This window comes from Falco biarmicus, chromosome 4 (genome assembly GCF_023638135.1).
Source record: "Falco biarmicus isolate bFalBia1 chromosome 4, bFalBia1.pri, whole genome shotgun sequence".
Classification (NCBI taxonomy): Eukaryota; Metazoa; Chordata; class Aves; order Falconiformes; family Falconidae; genus Falco; species Falco biarmicus.
The window spans coordinates 59,760,262-59,776,928 of NC_079291.1; the positions used below are offsets into that span (position 1 = coordinate 59,760,262).

General features: G+C 44.7%; 1 protein-coding gene across 1 annotated transcript in view; it reads left to right on the forward strand.

The window, feature by feature from the left end:
* WNT9A (Wnt family member 9A) overlaps window positions 1–5,575 on the forward strand; it is a 55,624-nt gene extending 50,049 nt beyond the window's left edge. The window contains exon 4 of the mRNA XM_056337971.1: window positions 3,369–5,575. Coding sequence (XP_056193946.1) covers window positions 3,369–3,842 — 474 coding nt within the window. The 3' untranslated portion in view covers window positions 3,843–5,575. The remainder of the gene's footprint in view (window positions 1–3,368) is intronic.
* Window positions 5,576–16,667: the final 11,092 nt, after the last annotated feature.

Here is a 16,667-nt window from a genome sequence, read left to right on the forward strand (position 1 = left end):
TTGCTGATGGTCTGGGCGTGAAATCAGGTGTAGGAGCTTTGTTTCACATGAACTCATCTCTCACTTCTGGACAGCCAGTGAAATGTGAATTTACATAAGGGACAGTATGGGTGAGGGTTGGTTTTTTCCTTCCTTTTTTTTTTTTTCTTGGTGTTGAAACGTGTTCTGTATGCTCTTGTCTAACATTGTGGGATTTCTTGCAGAGTTGGCTAGACACTTTGGCATGCAAAGCGTGACAGCCCCTAACCAAGCCGGCCCAGCTGAGTACTATAAGCAGTAACACATCTCTCTCTGTAACCCGTCACTTGTTTGAATGCTACTGTGTATTATTGGATTGCATTTGAAAAGGTCTTGGCTGTCGCAGGAATGAAGTGTGACCATTGGCCAGGCTTTGCTGAAGGCCGTATTATGCATAGGGTCTTTCTAAAAATGTCTCTGTAATATCAGGATTGGGCCAGACCCCAATTCTGAGTCCATGACCTATTGCACATTTGCACATGGTGCTCAGCAGGACTCATGCAGCCAAATAATTAAGAACCGGATGGTCAGGACATGGACTGGAGCCAGTCTGCTGCTGTCAGGAGGCCATAGTGTAGGCAGATGCCATAATGGGCGGAGGGGGGAGATATTTTTTTTCTTTTTTAGATCCCATAGATGCCCAAAGGAAGGGTGCTTTCAGTAGTACCTTGACAGGAGGCAGCTCTATAAACCAAACTCTGTTCTAACTTGCTATTTTAGGGAGTGGTTATACTTTACCCATGTGAAATCAAAATGTAACCTATTTTTGGGAAAGGGGTGGGGAGAGAGAATTAGAAATATAAAAATCTGTTTATAATCTGTGGACAAAATGTAGGTTATCTGTGACTGTCCAAATAACATATCTGCTCTCATGTTGCCCCTGGAGGAGTCCCAGGTGTAAATCTGTCTCTGGAGAAGGTGGGAGAGAACATTCAGATGACATTTATAAGGAGATGATGGATACGCTTTTGTGCCATGAAGCATCTTTATTGCAGCCTGATTGAAAAGGATGGGATCCTTTGTTTAACATCAGCCAGTTTATGTGTATGGGGTCCTTTACAGCACCCAGGGTGGCTGTTACCACCTTTGTCTCTCCCCAGGATGAATAACCCTTGGCGCTCTCTTTGCTTTCTTCTCTTCCCTTTCTGATCCTGCTGCTCCTTCCCATCCTGCTTTTTCTGTTGAAAATAACCTTGCCTTTCCATTCCCTCCGTCTCGTATGGGAACACTCTCATTCCACCGGCTCTGATTTTCCTCCTGTATTTACACTTTGTGGTGGTCTGAAGAGAGCTATTCCCATGCACGCTATTCCCAGGCAAAACCTGGACATTTTGCTATATGGAGACTGACTTTCTTTTGCTTTGGGAATAAATTAAACATGCACATTTACTTTCTGATATCTGGAAGGAAGTTATTTCCCTCCTTTACAGACATGTGTGATGAGTCGTATTTCTCATTACAGCACCCACTGCAAGTGTTTGAATATTAAAATAAAAAACAATATTAAGTAATTCAGAAAGGATTTGAAACCAAGCCTTGCCCTCAATAATTGTAGTCCAGAGGCATAAGCAGGCAAGAAGTTTAACATAAGAGTCCTGATGTGGAGGGAACAGAATCCACTTTAGTTTCCAAGGGTTTAAATGCCTTCCCTTTGTTTTCCACATGGAGTTTGAAGACCTTGGTCATAAGTGCTCTGCTTTTTTTTTATACATAGAACAAAATACACATTTCCATCCCAGTTGAAAACACATTATAGAAGGTTCTACCAGTACATTATGGAAGTTATGCGAGCCTGGGCCTTGAACCTTGCAGCCTGTTCTTCCCTGGACGGTGTCTTGTGTAGGCAATGTTTGGGCACCGCAGCCCCTGAATGCCTGTGTGATTGTGGCGTTGCTCCACACTCTTGCCTGGTCAAATCTCAGACCCTCCTCACCCTGAGGTGCTGCTGAAGCATCAAGGCAGCAGTTGAGGTTCCTCAGCTTGACATGGTGTAGCTCCTCTTTGTTCCAGATGGGGCAGATAGTTCAGCCTTTAGTGCAGGGTGTCTGTTCCTATGGCCAGAACTGGTAATTTCAGGTCGCTCTATCTCCCTGCAGAGTGACTGCCCCACATCATCTCTCTGGTTAAAAATGGGAGACTGCTCCCCTAGTCCTCCCTGCAGCCACCAGCCCTGCTGCGGTCCCCAGGGGTCACTGCCTGATGGGCTGGGTGCCGAACCCACTGGGATGGACTCTTCTCACTGCAGCATTGACCCACATTTCATGTTTTTTTCCCCCTGACACCTTCTGTGTGAGAAACCAGCCTTCCAGGCTGCCTACAGCTGGTGCCACGGGCAGAGTAAATCCTGGAGGCTGCGTGAAAGCACCTGGAATGACTGAGCCCTTCACACAAGGGTCTGTTTCCTGTTTCTTCACATCTTAATTTTTCAGAGAAAGGGAGGGCAGAGGAGGTGGAGGGAGCCTTGGGCTTCACCCTGCATGCAAACATGGTTCGTTAAACGTATGTTTGGCCAGCAAGCAATGGCACTCTGTTTTTAAAAGCACATGCCAGCTTCTTCGCTGCTAGCAGAAAAAATTGGCAGGTCTTTCTGAACATGCTGCCACACTCTGGAGTAGGATCTTGAACAGAGGTTGGAGAGATGGAAGCTACCTGGAGGTTGTTTTGAGCTGCTGGTTTTGGTGATGGTGATTCAGGCTGCTGTTCTTGAGGGCTTAGATATTTATTTCAGCTCCATGAAGGTTTTTCCTCAGTCACAAAGTGGACCGGGTGGGATGCTATGCCTAGTCACTACTGGTGGAACAGCACAGCTTAACTGTGTTTCCACTGAGCCTGCACTGCTAATGGGGAGCAGCGTGAGTTGTGGTATGGGGAAGTTTCCTATTGTCCACACTCGTGGACACCCCACCTGTGTGTGCCACAGCAGCATTCTCCCTCTTCTCTCCCCTAAACCAACTTCTTCCACTTTTGTTACGTATCTCCTTGTTAAAATAGATAAATAGGTCTTAAAATACGTATTAATCTCTTAGTTGCGTCATACCTCTATCTACGTAGATAAGTGCCAGTACTGGACAGCTGTTGTATACCTTACTAGTATCATTAACTAGCCAATAAAGCAATATTCTGGCAGGGCAATGTCATATTCCTGGGAAATGGGACTCTTCTAAAACAAGCATTTCCTGTAGTACAGGTTTTCTGTCCTCTTCTAACAGAGGGTTGTTCTATTGTCATCAACTTTGTGTTCCAGAAGTGTCTTATAGCAAATGTTGGTGGTTGTTGGGTTTTTTTTTTCCTCTGTGTCTTGATTTTTTCCCCCGTAACTGATTTTCTTCTGGGGCCGTGTGTGTCTGCAGGTCATCAAAGCTGGAGTGGAGACAACCTGTAAATGCCACGGCGTATCTGGATCCTGTACTGTCCGAACGTGCTGGAGGCAGCTCTCTCCATTCCATGAAATAGGGAAGCAGCTGAAGCAGAAGTACGAGACATCGCTCAAGGTGGGCAGCACTACCAATGAGGCCACGGGGGAAGGAGACATCTCCCCACCCAAGAAGTCCAACCCTGGTCACAGTGATCAAATCCCAAGGACTACGGATCTTGTCTACATTGACGATTCCCCAAGCTTCTGTATGATGAGTAGATACTCACCTGGGACTTCGGGAAGGAAATGTTACAAAGACAAGAACTGTGACAGCATCTGCTGCGGGCGAGGGCACAACACGCAGAGCCGGGTGGTCACCCGTCCGTGCCAGTGCCAGGTCCGCTGGTGCTGCTATGTGGAATGCAAGCAGTGCACCCAGAGAGAAGAGGTTTACACCTGCAAAGACTGACGCGTCTTCTGCTTGATGGCAACCCTCGGTGACGGGCAGTGGCGATCTATGAGAACTGCATATGGAGACAAACAGGGTTTGATTGACCTTCTGGGATCTGAAAGCTATGTTGAGACATAAGCACTTTGTAGGGTACAGGTGACCCAGCTGTGTTGCTGTTTTGTTTTTGTTTTGTTTTTTTTTTTCCTGTAGACTGGATTTTAATGAGGTCCAACCATGTGGAAATAAGTGCCTGTCACACTGGGGTTAGACACCAGTTGACCTTCACCTTAGTCGTCTACGCAGTTTGATGGATCGTTTCCTTGGAACACCTTGATCGTTTCGCCAATCCTCCATGAACTCCTGGCCTGATATATTCTCTTTGGCATAAATAACCTGTGCTCCTTTGTTCCTGAAGCTTACCCAGCTGCTTAGAGAGATAAGCAGATGCAAAAGGAAGATCTTTCTGCTTTCAATGCAACGGTGTGGGAAGCGGTCATTTATGTCCCTTTCTACAACTGGAGAGAGGCATGCAGGGAAAGCAGGAACGGCCCTGATGGTTCGTTCCTCTGCTGGGGCTTCTGCACGTCGAGCCCACCAGGCTCTGACAGAGCCCCCTGGCAGGGCGAGCTCTTTAACCACAGCTCCGTATCCACATCCATTGATCACCAAATACAGCTCAAAAAACATTGGGTCTACCGTGTTGCAGACAGAAACATATCCAAGAAAGAGGTTGGGAAGCCAGTAGAAAACCAGATGTGCCTGTCCCCTTCAGTCCAATCACATGGTTTTTTTTAAAACAATTTCATCAAATGCGGTTTCTTTAGCACTATCACCGTCTTAATTATTTTTTTTTAAAAAAACCACTAGATACTTTTGTTTTATTTTCGTTTTGTGCATGATTTATTTTTCTCTCCTCTTCCCACCTCTTGTTGATCGGATTCACCCTGTGGTAACTGCTTCAGAAATCTGAACTGGAACTTTTTAGTCTTATGCCAGCTGAATTTGGACGTGCATTTCTGAGTAGGACAAGAGAAACTGGAGTGCATCTTGGAATGTGGTGCTGCCTCGCATTGTATAGCAGCCGTTTTGGAGTGGAGAAGACTTCTGGAGGAGTTGACTTTGATTTTATTAGGTCATCATTCCATTTACTCTAAACTATGGCAGTGGTACATGACACAAGCTGTATGTAAACCCTATGACCTTAAAATATTTTTTTTTTTAACCACTAGATTACGAACTGTATTTTAAAAATACAACTGCTAAATTTTAACCAACTCTTGGATTCGGAACAACCAATTGATGCAGAGACAAACTATCAAGTGGCCAGAGAAGCCAGAAATGGACTGCAGTGGTAGATCACTCTGACACTGTGAAATAGATGACAACCTTTAGCATTTCTTTTTTCCTTTGAAGAGGATACTTACAATCCAGGATTTGATGCGGCAATATTCTTCAGTCATATAGAAGTGGATTGGAAGCAGCTGGTGAATGCCTCAACGAAGCTTTCTAAGGAAACACTGGAGAGCAGAGGGCATTTTATTTTACTTTTGGTAGCAATTTTTTATTGTCCAGTAGTAGCAATTTCCACCAATTTGATAGAAGCCATTAATCTGGTACTCAAAAGAAGAAATCTGCCTGGAGTTTTTCAAGCAGTAGTAGATGTTAGCCAAGCAAAAAGAGAGCAGTTTCCCAAGATGGACCATTATTTTTCAGGTTTTTTTTCTTTTCTTTCTTTCTTTTTAATTTCTGCTCCCCCCCCACCCCCCTGCCCCCCAAATAGTAGCCACTAATATTTAAGCTGTTCATGTGCATCTACTGGGAGGAGAAAATATTTTTTTTTTTTCTTAGTAACAAATACTTGCAGTACAACCTGGCTCGTTGGCATCAAGTCTTGAGGTGGAGGCATGGGGCAGGATGGGATGTTACTGTTAGTAGCACTATGGTCTTGCAAAGTGAAGCATACTGTTTCTTTTTTGATGTTTGCTTATTTGCTGTACAATTCGGGAGGTTGGGGTAGTGCTGGAGCAGGAGGAATCCACACGCGGCGTTTGTCCCTTCCACCACAGCAAATGCACGTTGGTGCATTTGACGCAGAAAGTTTGCAGGAAGGTCTCGCAGCTCCTGGGAGATGCACCGCTTTGAAAGTCACCCACGAGCAGTTTATCTAATGGTTTGAAAAATAAACTGACTAGAAACCTATTGTTCAGTGTGTCCATGTGTGTGTATATATACACACACGCTGACACACATATATATAAATATTGAACGAACATTTATTTATTGTAAAGCCCTTCAGAAGGACCTTCTTATGGTTTCAATGTGGTATTATGTTAAATTCTCTTTCTCCCTCTGTCTCTGTCTCTCTCTCTCTCTCTCACGTATGTGCAAACTCACTGTTACATTTCTGTGTGTGTGCTAGAATAGCTCTTCCCCTCCAAAGTAAGGCCAGATCCAAACCTGCTCAGAACAGGAGGATTTTTGGGTCTGAGTTACTATTTCTGGCTCCATTCTTTTTTTTTTTTAAATACTTGTTCTTAATTAAAGAATGGGCTGCAATATATGTGCATTATTATTTTTATTATTATTAATTATTATTTTTATTATTGTTATATTTAAACCATGGGCCTCATTTTCCTTCTTTTCACTGGTGTCTCTGTCTCCGTTGACCTCGCTGGAGTAACTCTGCATTGCACTGGTGTGAGAGGAGAATGAGTCCCTAGATGCAGAAGAGAGGGTGGTGTTGGCATAGATATCATTGCAGAGAAATGCCTGGGTCGGCTGGGGATAGGGGCGCTTGGTGTGTTTGGCAGCGGGGGGAGAGAGAGGTGGGTGGGCAATAAGGCAGGCTGTCAAAGCTTGACTAGAAGAAAGTGGCAAAGAGTGAATGAACTACTGAGTGAAAGAGCTCTTCTGTGTATTATAATTCACGCACTGAAGCCTGGATGCTTTCTGTAAGTATTTAAAAAAAAATCAAAAAAAAAATCAAAAAAAAACCACCACAAAAAACAAATTGTATTTATGTTAATGTGGATATATTACTTGCCTGTTATATATTGTAAATAGCAAGGTTTATTCTCCTGTGGTTAAAAAAAAAATTATAAATAACTAAATAGTAGCGAGGCACATGTGTTAAATGTATAGGCAGTGTATAAAATATACTAACACTCTGAAATCAGGAGAACTTGTCTTCTTGGCCTTTTGACCTAGGGTGGTAAAACATACGTGGGTTATTTTTCTTTCCCCCCCACCGCGTTGTGTGTGCTTTGGGTGGGGGAGTGTTTAGTCCCAGCGTTTTCCAATGTTTGCCTTATCTTTGAAGAAAGACTTGGGGGGCGGGGGGGGGGGCAGGGAGCGGAAACCTTGTTTTGGAAAAATCCAGTGGAGCTTGAGTAGGATGGAACAAGTAGCGGCTGGCAGAATTGACTTGGGTTTTCTGCTGGTGATAGATGTGTGTTGGGATTGCATTAACCCAGCGAGCAAGAGCTTCTGCTTGCGCCGCTCCGTACGCGAGCTCAGAGAGCCCTAGATGAGAGACTCCAAAGCCCTCTATAAAACATTGCGTGGTCTCCAGTAAAACCCATTTGTGTTCCAGCTCTAGGAAACTGGATTTTTCCAGAAAGGCTAATTCTGCCACCACACCATTGGATCTCCAGTGCAATTCAATGAAATTGCTTGGTTTTGTAAAACTACTACAAGAGTGGGTTTGGGTCCCTGACTTTTTCATGGTGTCGTTTCATATATATATATAAAAAAAAAAGTGCAAAGCAACTTTCCCCCTTTTTCTTACCCCCAGAAAAACAGGCTTTTGCGGCAGATGTAACTGGACGGGTGTAGGGGAGGTTTCTGATCCCCTTTAACTCCCTGTCCCCCCCAAAAGCGTCAATGTGTTGGTTCTCCTAAGCTGATCCAGCAAGACTTGCGAGATCAGTTTTGGGGTGGGGGGGTGCAACCATTATTTATATAACTTTTTTATTAATTTTTTTAAAAGAGAAGTTAGCTGATGGAAGAATATTTTTATTGAATAGTGCATTTAGTTATGTCAGAAATATAAAAAAAATATATAATATTTTTGTAAACAAGGCAAACTGAAAATGTTTGCTGTTTTATATTAGAATTTTCTATTAAAAGAAATAAAACCCCCCACAAATAATTGTTGCACCCATCATCTGATTTTAACAAGCTTCTATTCTGTGTGACTGACATATATGCCGGATGTGGAGACATGCAAAACAAGTCCTAAACATTACGTTCTCACTGTCCTCCAGCTCTGAAAAGACTCCAGTTGGTGAAACAAACAGTGTTTAGTCAAAGGGGCTTGCTTTTTTTTGTTTGTTTGTTTTTTGGATTCTTGACACTAAAAATGAGTTATGAAGAATAAGTAGCTTGTAATTAAAATACAAAAACCTAACCCGAAACTTGAAGCTTACCCTTCTTTAGTTGTGCATCCTGGTCTTGAGATGGCTCTGGATGGAGGAAAGTTGAAACCTATTTACAGTAACTGGATCAGTAACTAGATGTTTGCCATTGATCTCCATTGGCCTGGGAAGAATGACTCTTAAAACTGTTGGGGAAAAAAAAAATAATCTGAGTACATGGGAAGGTTAAATGAAGAGGACCAAATTCCAGACTTGATCTAACACAAGCAGTTTTTATCTATTTGAATGAGGCAGTGTAGAAATGGGGAGTTGGGACCTTGGTCGGCTGTGGTTCAGGAAGCCTGTCGTTCACCTTTGGAAGCAAGGATGAGTTATGGACCATCTGTTTCCAAAAGAGCTTTTGGGATTGCTGGTTTGGAGACCTGAGCAGGGGCAAAATAATTTCTGAAGTTGGTGTTTGTTTTTGTTTTTTTGGTTGTTTTTTTTTTGCAGCCAGCCAGCTCGTACACATCTGCCTTCCGTCAGCCCAGGTCTTGAATTTCTTTGTTAATTGTTTTTCAGCTGCCCTGTGTTAGTGAACATGCATTAGGTTGGTTTGGCTGTGGTAGGGTTGGACGAGAACCCAGATGAAGGGACAGATTCTTGAGAGTACTTTCATGGAGTAGATGCTGCTTAAGGTAATTTTCTGGTGGATTACGGTGCCTGTGAAAAATTCCTCAGTTGATGTTGCAGTAAAATTAGGTCTGTTCTGTACTCAAACAGGTGCAGCAAAGCTCTTCGTTCCTGGTTTGCTGGGCTCTGCGTGCACATCTGTTGGGTTGAATCTGGCTTCCATGAGCAGCTCGTCCTGCCTTTCAGTTTTCGGGATGCTAACTAGGTGATGAATTTTGGAGAGCAACATTTTCCTGCAGGAGAAATGGTGCCTTTTAGGACCATTGCTGCTCGTGTAACTCAAAGGAGGCTCAGTACCGCACAGGATCAGTCCTGTAGAAAAGTGGTCATTGCTAAAGCAGTCAAACTTAGGGCCAGGGATATTGCCGTTGAATAGCTTTTAGATCTGTTTTTCGGTGATGAACATTGGATTGGACTGAGCAATTTACACGTTCCAGGAAACAGAGTCTTTCTGAACAACACAGGACTCTGTAGTACCTGTGGGTGGGGAGGAAGAGCAGATGGATTTTGCAAGCACAGTTTAGCTCTGGTATCGTGGTGGGCTTCCTGTAACTGCATTTATTCAGGTGCAGGGAGTCAGTAGGGTTGAGGCCATAAGCGATTCAGACACAGAAAGTTCAGCAGGCTTATCAGGGGACACATCTGAATAACTCATTTGCCACAGTTGCTGCTGCATGTTTGCAGAAATGGGCAAACCCCTTCTCAACAGCATTGGGCAAGGTGACCCAAAGGGGCAGGAGATTCCTCCCTCACCCAGTCCTCCTTTTTGTCACAGGGTTGCTCAGGAAAGTGGGGGGAGATGCTGACATGCTTGGGGTAGCGGGGCATTTGTAGTGAGCCTGGAATCATCCCTCGCTGGATGCTGAGCCCATGGTCTGCAGTCAGTGTGGCCACCTCCTGCAAGCGTTGTGGCCCATGGGAGGTGCCACTTTTCCCCTGCTGACAATAGAAGGGGATAAAGACACAGAAACCTAGGTTAATAGAAGTTAATAGAAGTGGGGATGAGTTTAAGACTAATTAAATTATGTGTGGATAACCCTGCCAGCTCCTGTTGGGTATGGACCCATTCGAAACAGCATCACCAAACCAGCACAGGAATTTTCCCTTGTTCCACCCTGCTGCAGTCTCTTAACGATGCCCTTTGAGGCCTGAATGTAAAGTCTAGGATTTGTTTTGCACACCTGGGATGGCATTTCCTTTTAAAGGGAGGTGGGAATACTAACATGAAGGATTAGTATTTTTCTTTTGTTTTTCGTTTTGTTTTTTTTTTTTGTTTTTGTTTTTTTTCCAGTGTCTTATGGGAGCCTAAGTTATTTTTCTCTACCTCATATGTACAGCTTGTAGGTATAAATCTGATTCTGAGTGACTGTTGAGAATGTATTTAAGTTATTTAACATCTTTGTATAACAAAAAAAGCCAGAACAAATGAAACAATAAATGTATTTTAAATTATACTTGAAGCATGTTCCTCTTTCTTTGCATCTGTTGGAAAAGGTCTGTGTCCAGTGGCTGTGGTAGCCCCTGTGCCTCCCTCAGCAGGAGCTCTGTCCTCTGGTCCTGGAGCCAGCCTGCCCTTGTGGCTAATGTAAGCCTCGAAAGACCGTAAAGCCTAGCAGAGTGGCAAGTGTGTTGCCTAGATGAGCAGGATGGTGTATTTCCAACATGCGGTCATAGTATGCTTTGGGAGAGGTGAAACGATCCCTAGTAATTGGTTGAGTGGTGGAGATCCTCAGCTCTTTGATCTCATTGCAGTCTCCCCCCTGCTTTGAAAGCCCCCGGGCTTTCAGGGGAAGGGATGCTCGCAGCCTTCATAGGGGAAAGTGTTCTTTTCTCTCTGCAGTAGTTATGCCTGCAGAAAGCAGGGTCGATAGCTCAGGAAACAGGTCCTCAACAAGCCCAGCCCTGGCAACAATTAACTCTTGCCCAGTGAACTCTGAGATCTGTCCATCTCAGGCCCTTGAGCTGGCCCTCCGATCACAGCCCAGGTAGTGCCTCAGAATTTAAAATGTAGTTGCTCTTGTAGCAGTACCGTGAGCCGGAGAAATGCCTCTACACTGATTTTGCAAGGCCAGAACGCCCAGATTCCTGCTCTTCCCCCCCACCCCCTCATATCTTCTGCTCTCCCAGTCAAATAGCTCACAAAGTACAATCAGATTTGGGACTGTTAGAGTGCTCGTGTTTGGGCTGGTCACTGTACAGGTGTTCTGAGCAATACAGTGTTAAACAAACTCAGGAGGTTGATGGACATCATCAGCTTTCTGTGGGATTGCATTAGTCATCATACTTTGCTGGAGAAGTCATGATACCTTGGCAGAATGTCACTGTCGTGATTGCAAAGTTACTTTGATCAAGTAACTGGCTGGAGCTCAGAATAGGTAGGACATGAACAAATTTAGTCTGGCTGAATGGCAACAGTTTAAAAAATTGTCATTATCCCAGGCTACATACTGTCTTGCCTGATCAAATGTCTTTTTCTCCACAATGGCCCCTGGAGCTATTTAGTACCTAAAATGCATTTCAGCTGAGCTTTAAAACCAGAGCCTGTTGCTGTTCATCTTACAACCTACTAATGACTCAAACATGGGTGACCTGGGTTTGCAAAGCCTCTGAGAAATGACACGGTGCCCCCATACGTGAGCACATGCAATGAGATGCTGCTTCTCTGGACCACAGCTGTGGGCTGGTTCACGGATACCTCTTTTTCATGTGGATGAGGAGAAAGCTTAGACATCAACCAGCAGCTGCCTGAGGTCCAACTGGTCAACGTGTTTAAAAGAAATGAAGAAACATGCCACCCCAAAACCCGGCCCTAGATTAGACAAAACTTGTGGCAGAAAAGACCTTGAGATAGCTAGTGGTGAACTATTAAGTAAGAGGCTATTTAGATTCCTGGGCTACTGTCTGTTGAGACAGGCAACCAGGAACAGGCACCCTTGTCATCTCCCTCAATGTCAAGTACTCAAGTTAACATAAAGCATCTTTATGGGGTGGGGTAAGTAAAAGCGTGTAACCAGCACTGGTAGTTCAGCTGGCAGGGCATAACTTCCCACCCTGCAGTAACTTCCCGGCTCTCACAGTGCCCAGGTGTGGCTTCTCAACAGTCTGGCACCCCGTGGAGGCAGCTAAGTGTGGTCCGGATGATTCAAACAAGCAGAGTGCCAAGCCAAGGTGCTTGGCAGACTGGCTGGGCACATAAGAGAAAAACTGAGCTCGGAAAGAGCTTGAGCTGCAGCTGTCCTTTCAGTTTACCCTTGATAGACTGCTGTACATCCCAGGTTAGGCTGTTAAACAAGGGCTACTGTGTCCTTGATTGCATGCTGCAGGACTTTGACAACTCTGGCTTGTGTCTCCAAAGTCAGAGTTTGTTCTCCAAGTCTCTTCTTTCCATGCATGCAAAATTCTTGCATTTGTTTTACCTTCCAATCTCATTTTCCACCGTGGTACAGCAATCGCATCCAGGCCTTTAACCAACCCCTTAAGAGATAGCTCCTCAGTACCTCACACACTGTCCATCCTCAGTCAGAGGTGACAGTATCTTCATCCAGTGTCATACTGATGTTGGTATCGTATCACACAGTTGCACTCCTCACAGCGTATTATCTGCAGCACCCACCCAAGGAAATGTTTACTAAATCAGCGAGAACCCTGCAAAACCAGTGCACCTCTGCTTTGGTTTTGCTTTGCCCCTTCTTGTGACGAGAAAGATCAACTCCGAGCTCTGAGGAGCCAGGCAGGTACTTTGGCTGATGTCTGGTCTGGGTAGTTTTGTGCAGGAAGAGTGGGTGATTGGAGATGATGGGACTGGAGATGGGGATCTGTGGAGCTACCTCTGGTCTATGACCCGTCAAACCCTGCAGTGTACCTCCCTGCCTTCTTCAGCTTCCCAACGGACCTTGCATTAGACTTCCTGGCAGTTGGGTAATAGAGAAATCGCAGGCTTGAAACCTCACAGCCAGCCTCCGCCAGACCCTTAAAGAGCTGCTAATGTGAGTCGTAAAGCCGCAGTAGCCTAGGATGTAGCAGCGTTTTGACAGCTGTTCCCACAGAGGAAGTGGGTGAAGCTAGAATGCGTATTGTAAGAATTTGGGATTTATTTATTTTTTTTTTTAAAAGGTATCAAATGAGAGACTTCACCTCCAGGAAAATAAAATAGGTTTCCTTCCCCCTTTTCTCCCATTGCTTTCCTTAGGGCCACTGCTATGTCTTTGCAAGAAGGTGGTTTCAGCCTGCATCTGTGGATGTGCTGAGCAGCAGGGAAGCATGAGAATGAAGTGAAACCAAATAACAGGTGCCCATAGCTTAGAAAGAAGCAAGGACTCGCCTGAACCTCTTACAAGCTTTTAGCTACACATCCAAGGAAGGTGTTTTGTGTGGAACTGTGTGTGTAATCCAGCTAGGAAACTAACGACTGAGCACAGACAGATATAGAAGAGCATGTGCATTTGTGAGCCAAAAAACAGAATGAGGAGAAATAGAGAGAAAAAATAATGAGGGGACAAACTTTATACAGAGCTTCCTCTTAAATAGGCATGAAAGATGAAAATTTGACTGTTACTTGATTAAAAGTAAGATTAATCACCAAGAGGTGAAATGGGAGAGTCAGGTCCCAGATATTAATTCATCATCATCATTAACATAGGTCAAGTGCGTAGGTGCTTTTGAACATCTCCTTGTAGAGGTCCTGAGTTACTGACGAGGCAGATGTGATGCTTATTCTCCTTCAGTCTAAATAGAATTACCGACAGAGAGACAGAGAAATGAAAGAGGGGTAGAAAGATGTGACTTGCCCAAACTCATACCTTGGTCACTTTGAGAACTGGGCCTAGAACCAGGCAGGGGGTAAGTGCCCTCAGCACCCTCTGAGATGCAGGGGGTACCACATGTGGTGAGGAGAGAGACACAAATCGTGCTGCACTACAGAGTTCACATCCTGCCTTTCTGCCATGGGAAGCAGATGGGTTAGCACCATGACTTGTGTGTTTCCCTATGGATTTGCTTCAAGCCTGGCTCTGCAGGCTTATGCTAGAAGCTGTCTCCTCCACTTCTGCCACTGACCAGTCTTGCAGTGGGAATCAAAGCTGGCTGGAGGTGACACAATGTATGACTCGCTCGTGCACTGTTTGCTACAGTACTGGTGGGCTGTAGCCAGGCTAATAAAGGGTCTATAGCTGCTGTCAAATGCAAAATGGAGCATTTCCCTTGGGACCTGGGATATAGAGATAGTGACAGGAGATGCTACCAGTTGCTTGGAAAAGAGGAGGAGTAATTTCACTTTCTACATCCTCTCCCAGGTCATCTCTGCTCCTACGTCCAAGAGTCACAGTGTCAGTGTAGGGAGTGGATTAGAATTTCTGGCTACATCTTCACTAGTTAATTAAATATAGGTCTCATCCCGACGTGACCTTGCATAAAACAGCCCACATCCAGCCTGTTGTATAGTTTTGCCTTCCAGAACAAGGTGGCTTTATGCAAACTGTCTCCTGGGAAGGTCCCTCGGCCCCTGCTAATGTTTGAACTATGCCCAGGAATTGCTCGGGAGCATGCTTTTACCTGAGCCAAAAGCACGCAGGGGATTTTCTAATATTTTAACAATATATTCGACCAAGTTCGAGAACCCAGGAATGTTCCTTGCCACTCTTTAAATCTGCTAAAATAGATGCAGAAATTCAAGTGCTCTACAAAGAATCCTCACACACTAAGTTGTTGGCCAGTTCTTTCATTCTGCTGGTGGGGAAACCACATCTCAGGGGAGGCTGGCCTTTCTGCCTGGCCAGGACTAAAGCAAGAAACAAGTCCATCACATCCAGATGCTCCAGGTACCCATGAAGTGATTTCTGTAATGATGAGTAACTATAAAGAGACCTCACAATACTCATCACTTTCTGGAAAAGACACGGCCAGACCTTGAGAAAGACCTCACAGCAGGACAACCAAAGCAAGGGTAATCCATTTGTGTGCTTATCACTGTTTGCAGGCCCTGCATAGCCTTCCACTGCTTCATGCAGCACACTCAAGGACTGAATAGCCACAGCTTCCTTTAATTACTTAACTGAGGCACCTCTATAAGGACTGCAGGCAGTGTAACCTCCACCTGGAGCTAATGAGAGGTAATCAAACCTAGAGAACGACAGAGAGGTTAAGTGGTGCCTCTTATATCCCTCTTTATCCATTGATTGTTCGTGCCTTGGGTTTTCTGTATGATTGCATATATGTGTCTGTGCTTGTGCTCATATATTTACATTCACGTATCCCATAAATTTAATGGCTGGTAGTATTCACTGCAAGAATGTCAAACTCAGGGACTGATAAAAATCCTTCAGGAGTCAATAGAAAGACCCTAAAGGCTCTGACTGGAGTGTGAAGTCCCACATCCACATAACTAATATTAGAATATCAGTTATATATATTAGAACTCAAGTCCAGAGCCTGTGTTTCAGCCCATTTTCCTCCTCTCCTTTGATGATGGAACTACTGAGACTCTGCCCTGGTTTGCTAAGTGCTCTCTGGCCGATAGCTGCTGCCTTAAAGAGCATGATATTGTATCAGGTAAGACAAAGGGGGAAGAATTTCAAGGCTCTGATTGCCTGGGGCTGTGCTCCCATCTCTAAGGTATGCTATCCCTGTCTCCCACCACCTCCAGCTCCCGCTGACCTTAATAAGAATGTAGACTTAGCATCAGAATAATGCTCCTGTCCTGGCTAAGCTTTCATTTATGGCCTTCTCAGCTTCCCCAGGCAGCGTTATTTTCCAAGGTGCTAATTGCAAGGGCACTTATCATAAATTATCACTCGTTTCTCCCTCTCACTTGTACAGAAGAATCCCTCAAGGGATTATGCTTGTTACAGCAGGTCTATGCTCTGGGTGAGCAGTGTCCCAGGGGAACTGGGCAGCCTGCTGGGAGGGCTGAGGAAATAAAAAGAAAACAAAGTGGCTGGGCACTGAGGTGTAAACTGGATTCCCTCCAGGCCTAGGGAATCCCCCAACATCTGCTGGGAAACTACCAGCTAACCTTGCTTGGTGATCAGGGCAGAAGGCTTTGCATGTCTGAGACTTCACTGCTTTTTTAAGGATGAAAAATGGAACAAATGGCGTTAGTTACTTCTAACAAGGTAGTACTTAAACTGAAGTATTGGACACAACCTAAAAAGTAAACAAACCAAAGCATAAAGAAGGCATTTGAGGCACTACTTGGTGTTCTTTACCTGACCTTGTGTCTTTGTTACAGACTGGCAAAATGTCCCAAGCATCAAGGTTGGTCTGCTATTGTGTGAGCTACCTCTCTCTTGTTTTTCTGTTTATTGTCTTCTGAGGCAAGGAAACCTCAACAAAACCAAAGTTTTCCCTTCCCCAGGTGTGAATGACCTCACTGGTGCCTGTTAGCCTTTCTTCATTCCTTGTGACAGGTCACTGGGACATGTACCCAGCTCAAAAGCACAGGGTGGCTGTACGAGGGCATAGGGAGGAGGGGTTATATTTATAACGGAGTTTTACTTCTGGATTGCATCGGCTATTAACTTTGAATTTGCACATTTGGAAAAAAAAAAAGAAAAACAGCTGACACTTGGGGGAATAAAAACAACCAACCAACCATGAAGAAGCAATTCTTAGCTTTTTTTGGATGCTCTGGGCAGCCCATCTCAAAGCCATCAGACTGTGATCTTGTCCAAACCATGCTTAGTTGAGTCTTCCATGATTCCCTCTCCCTGATGGGCTGGCTCTCCTCAGTTATCACAGCTGTAACAGCACTGAAATGTCATTAGTCATTTACCAGCTAGAGAAATTACTCTACAGTCAA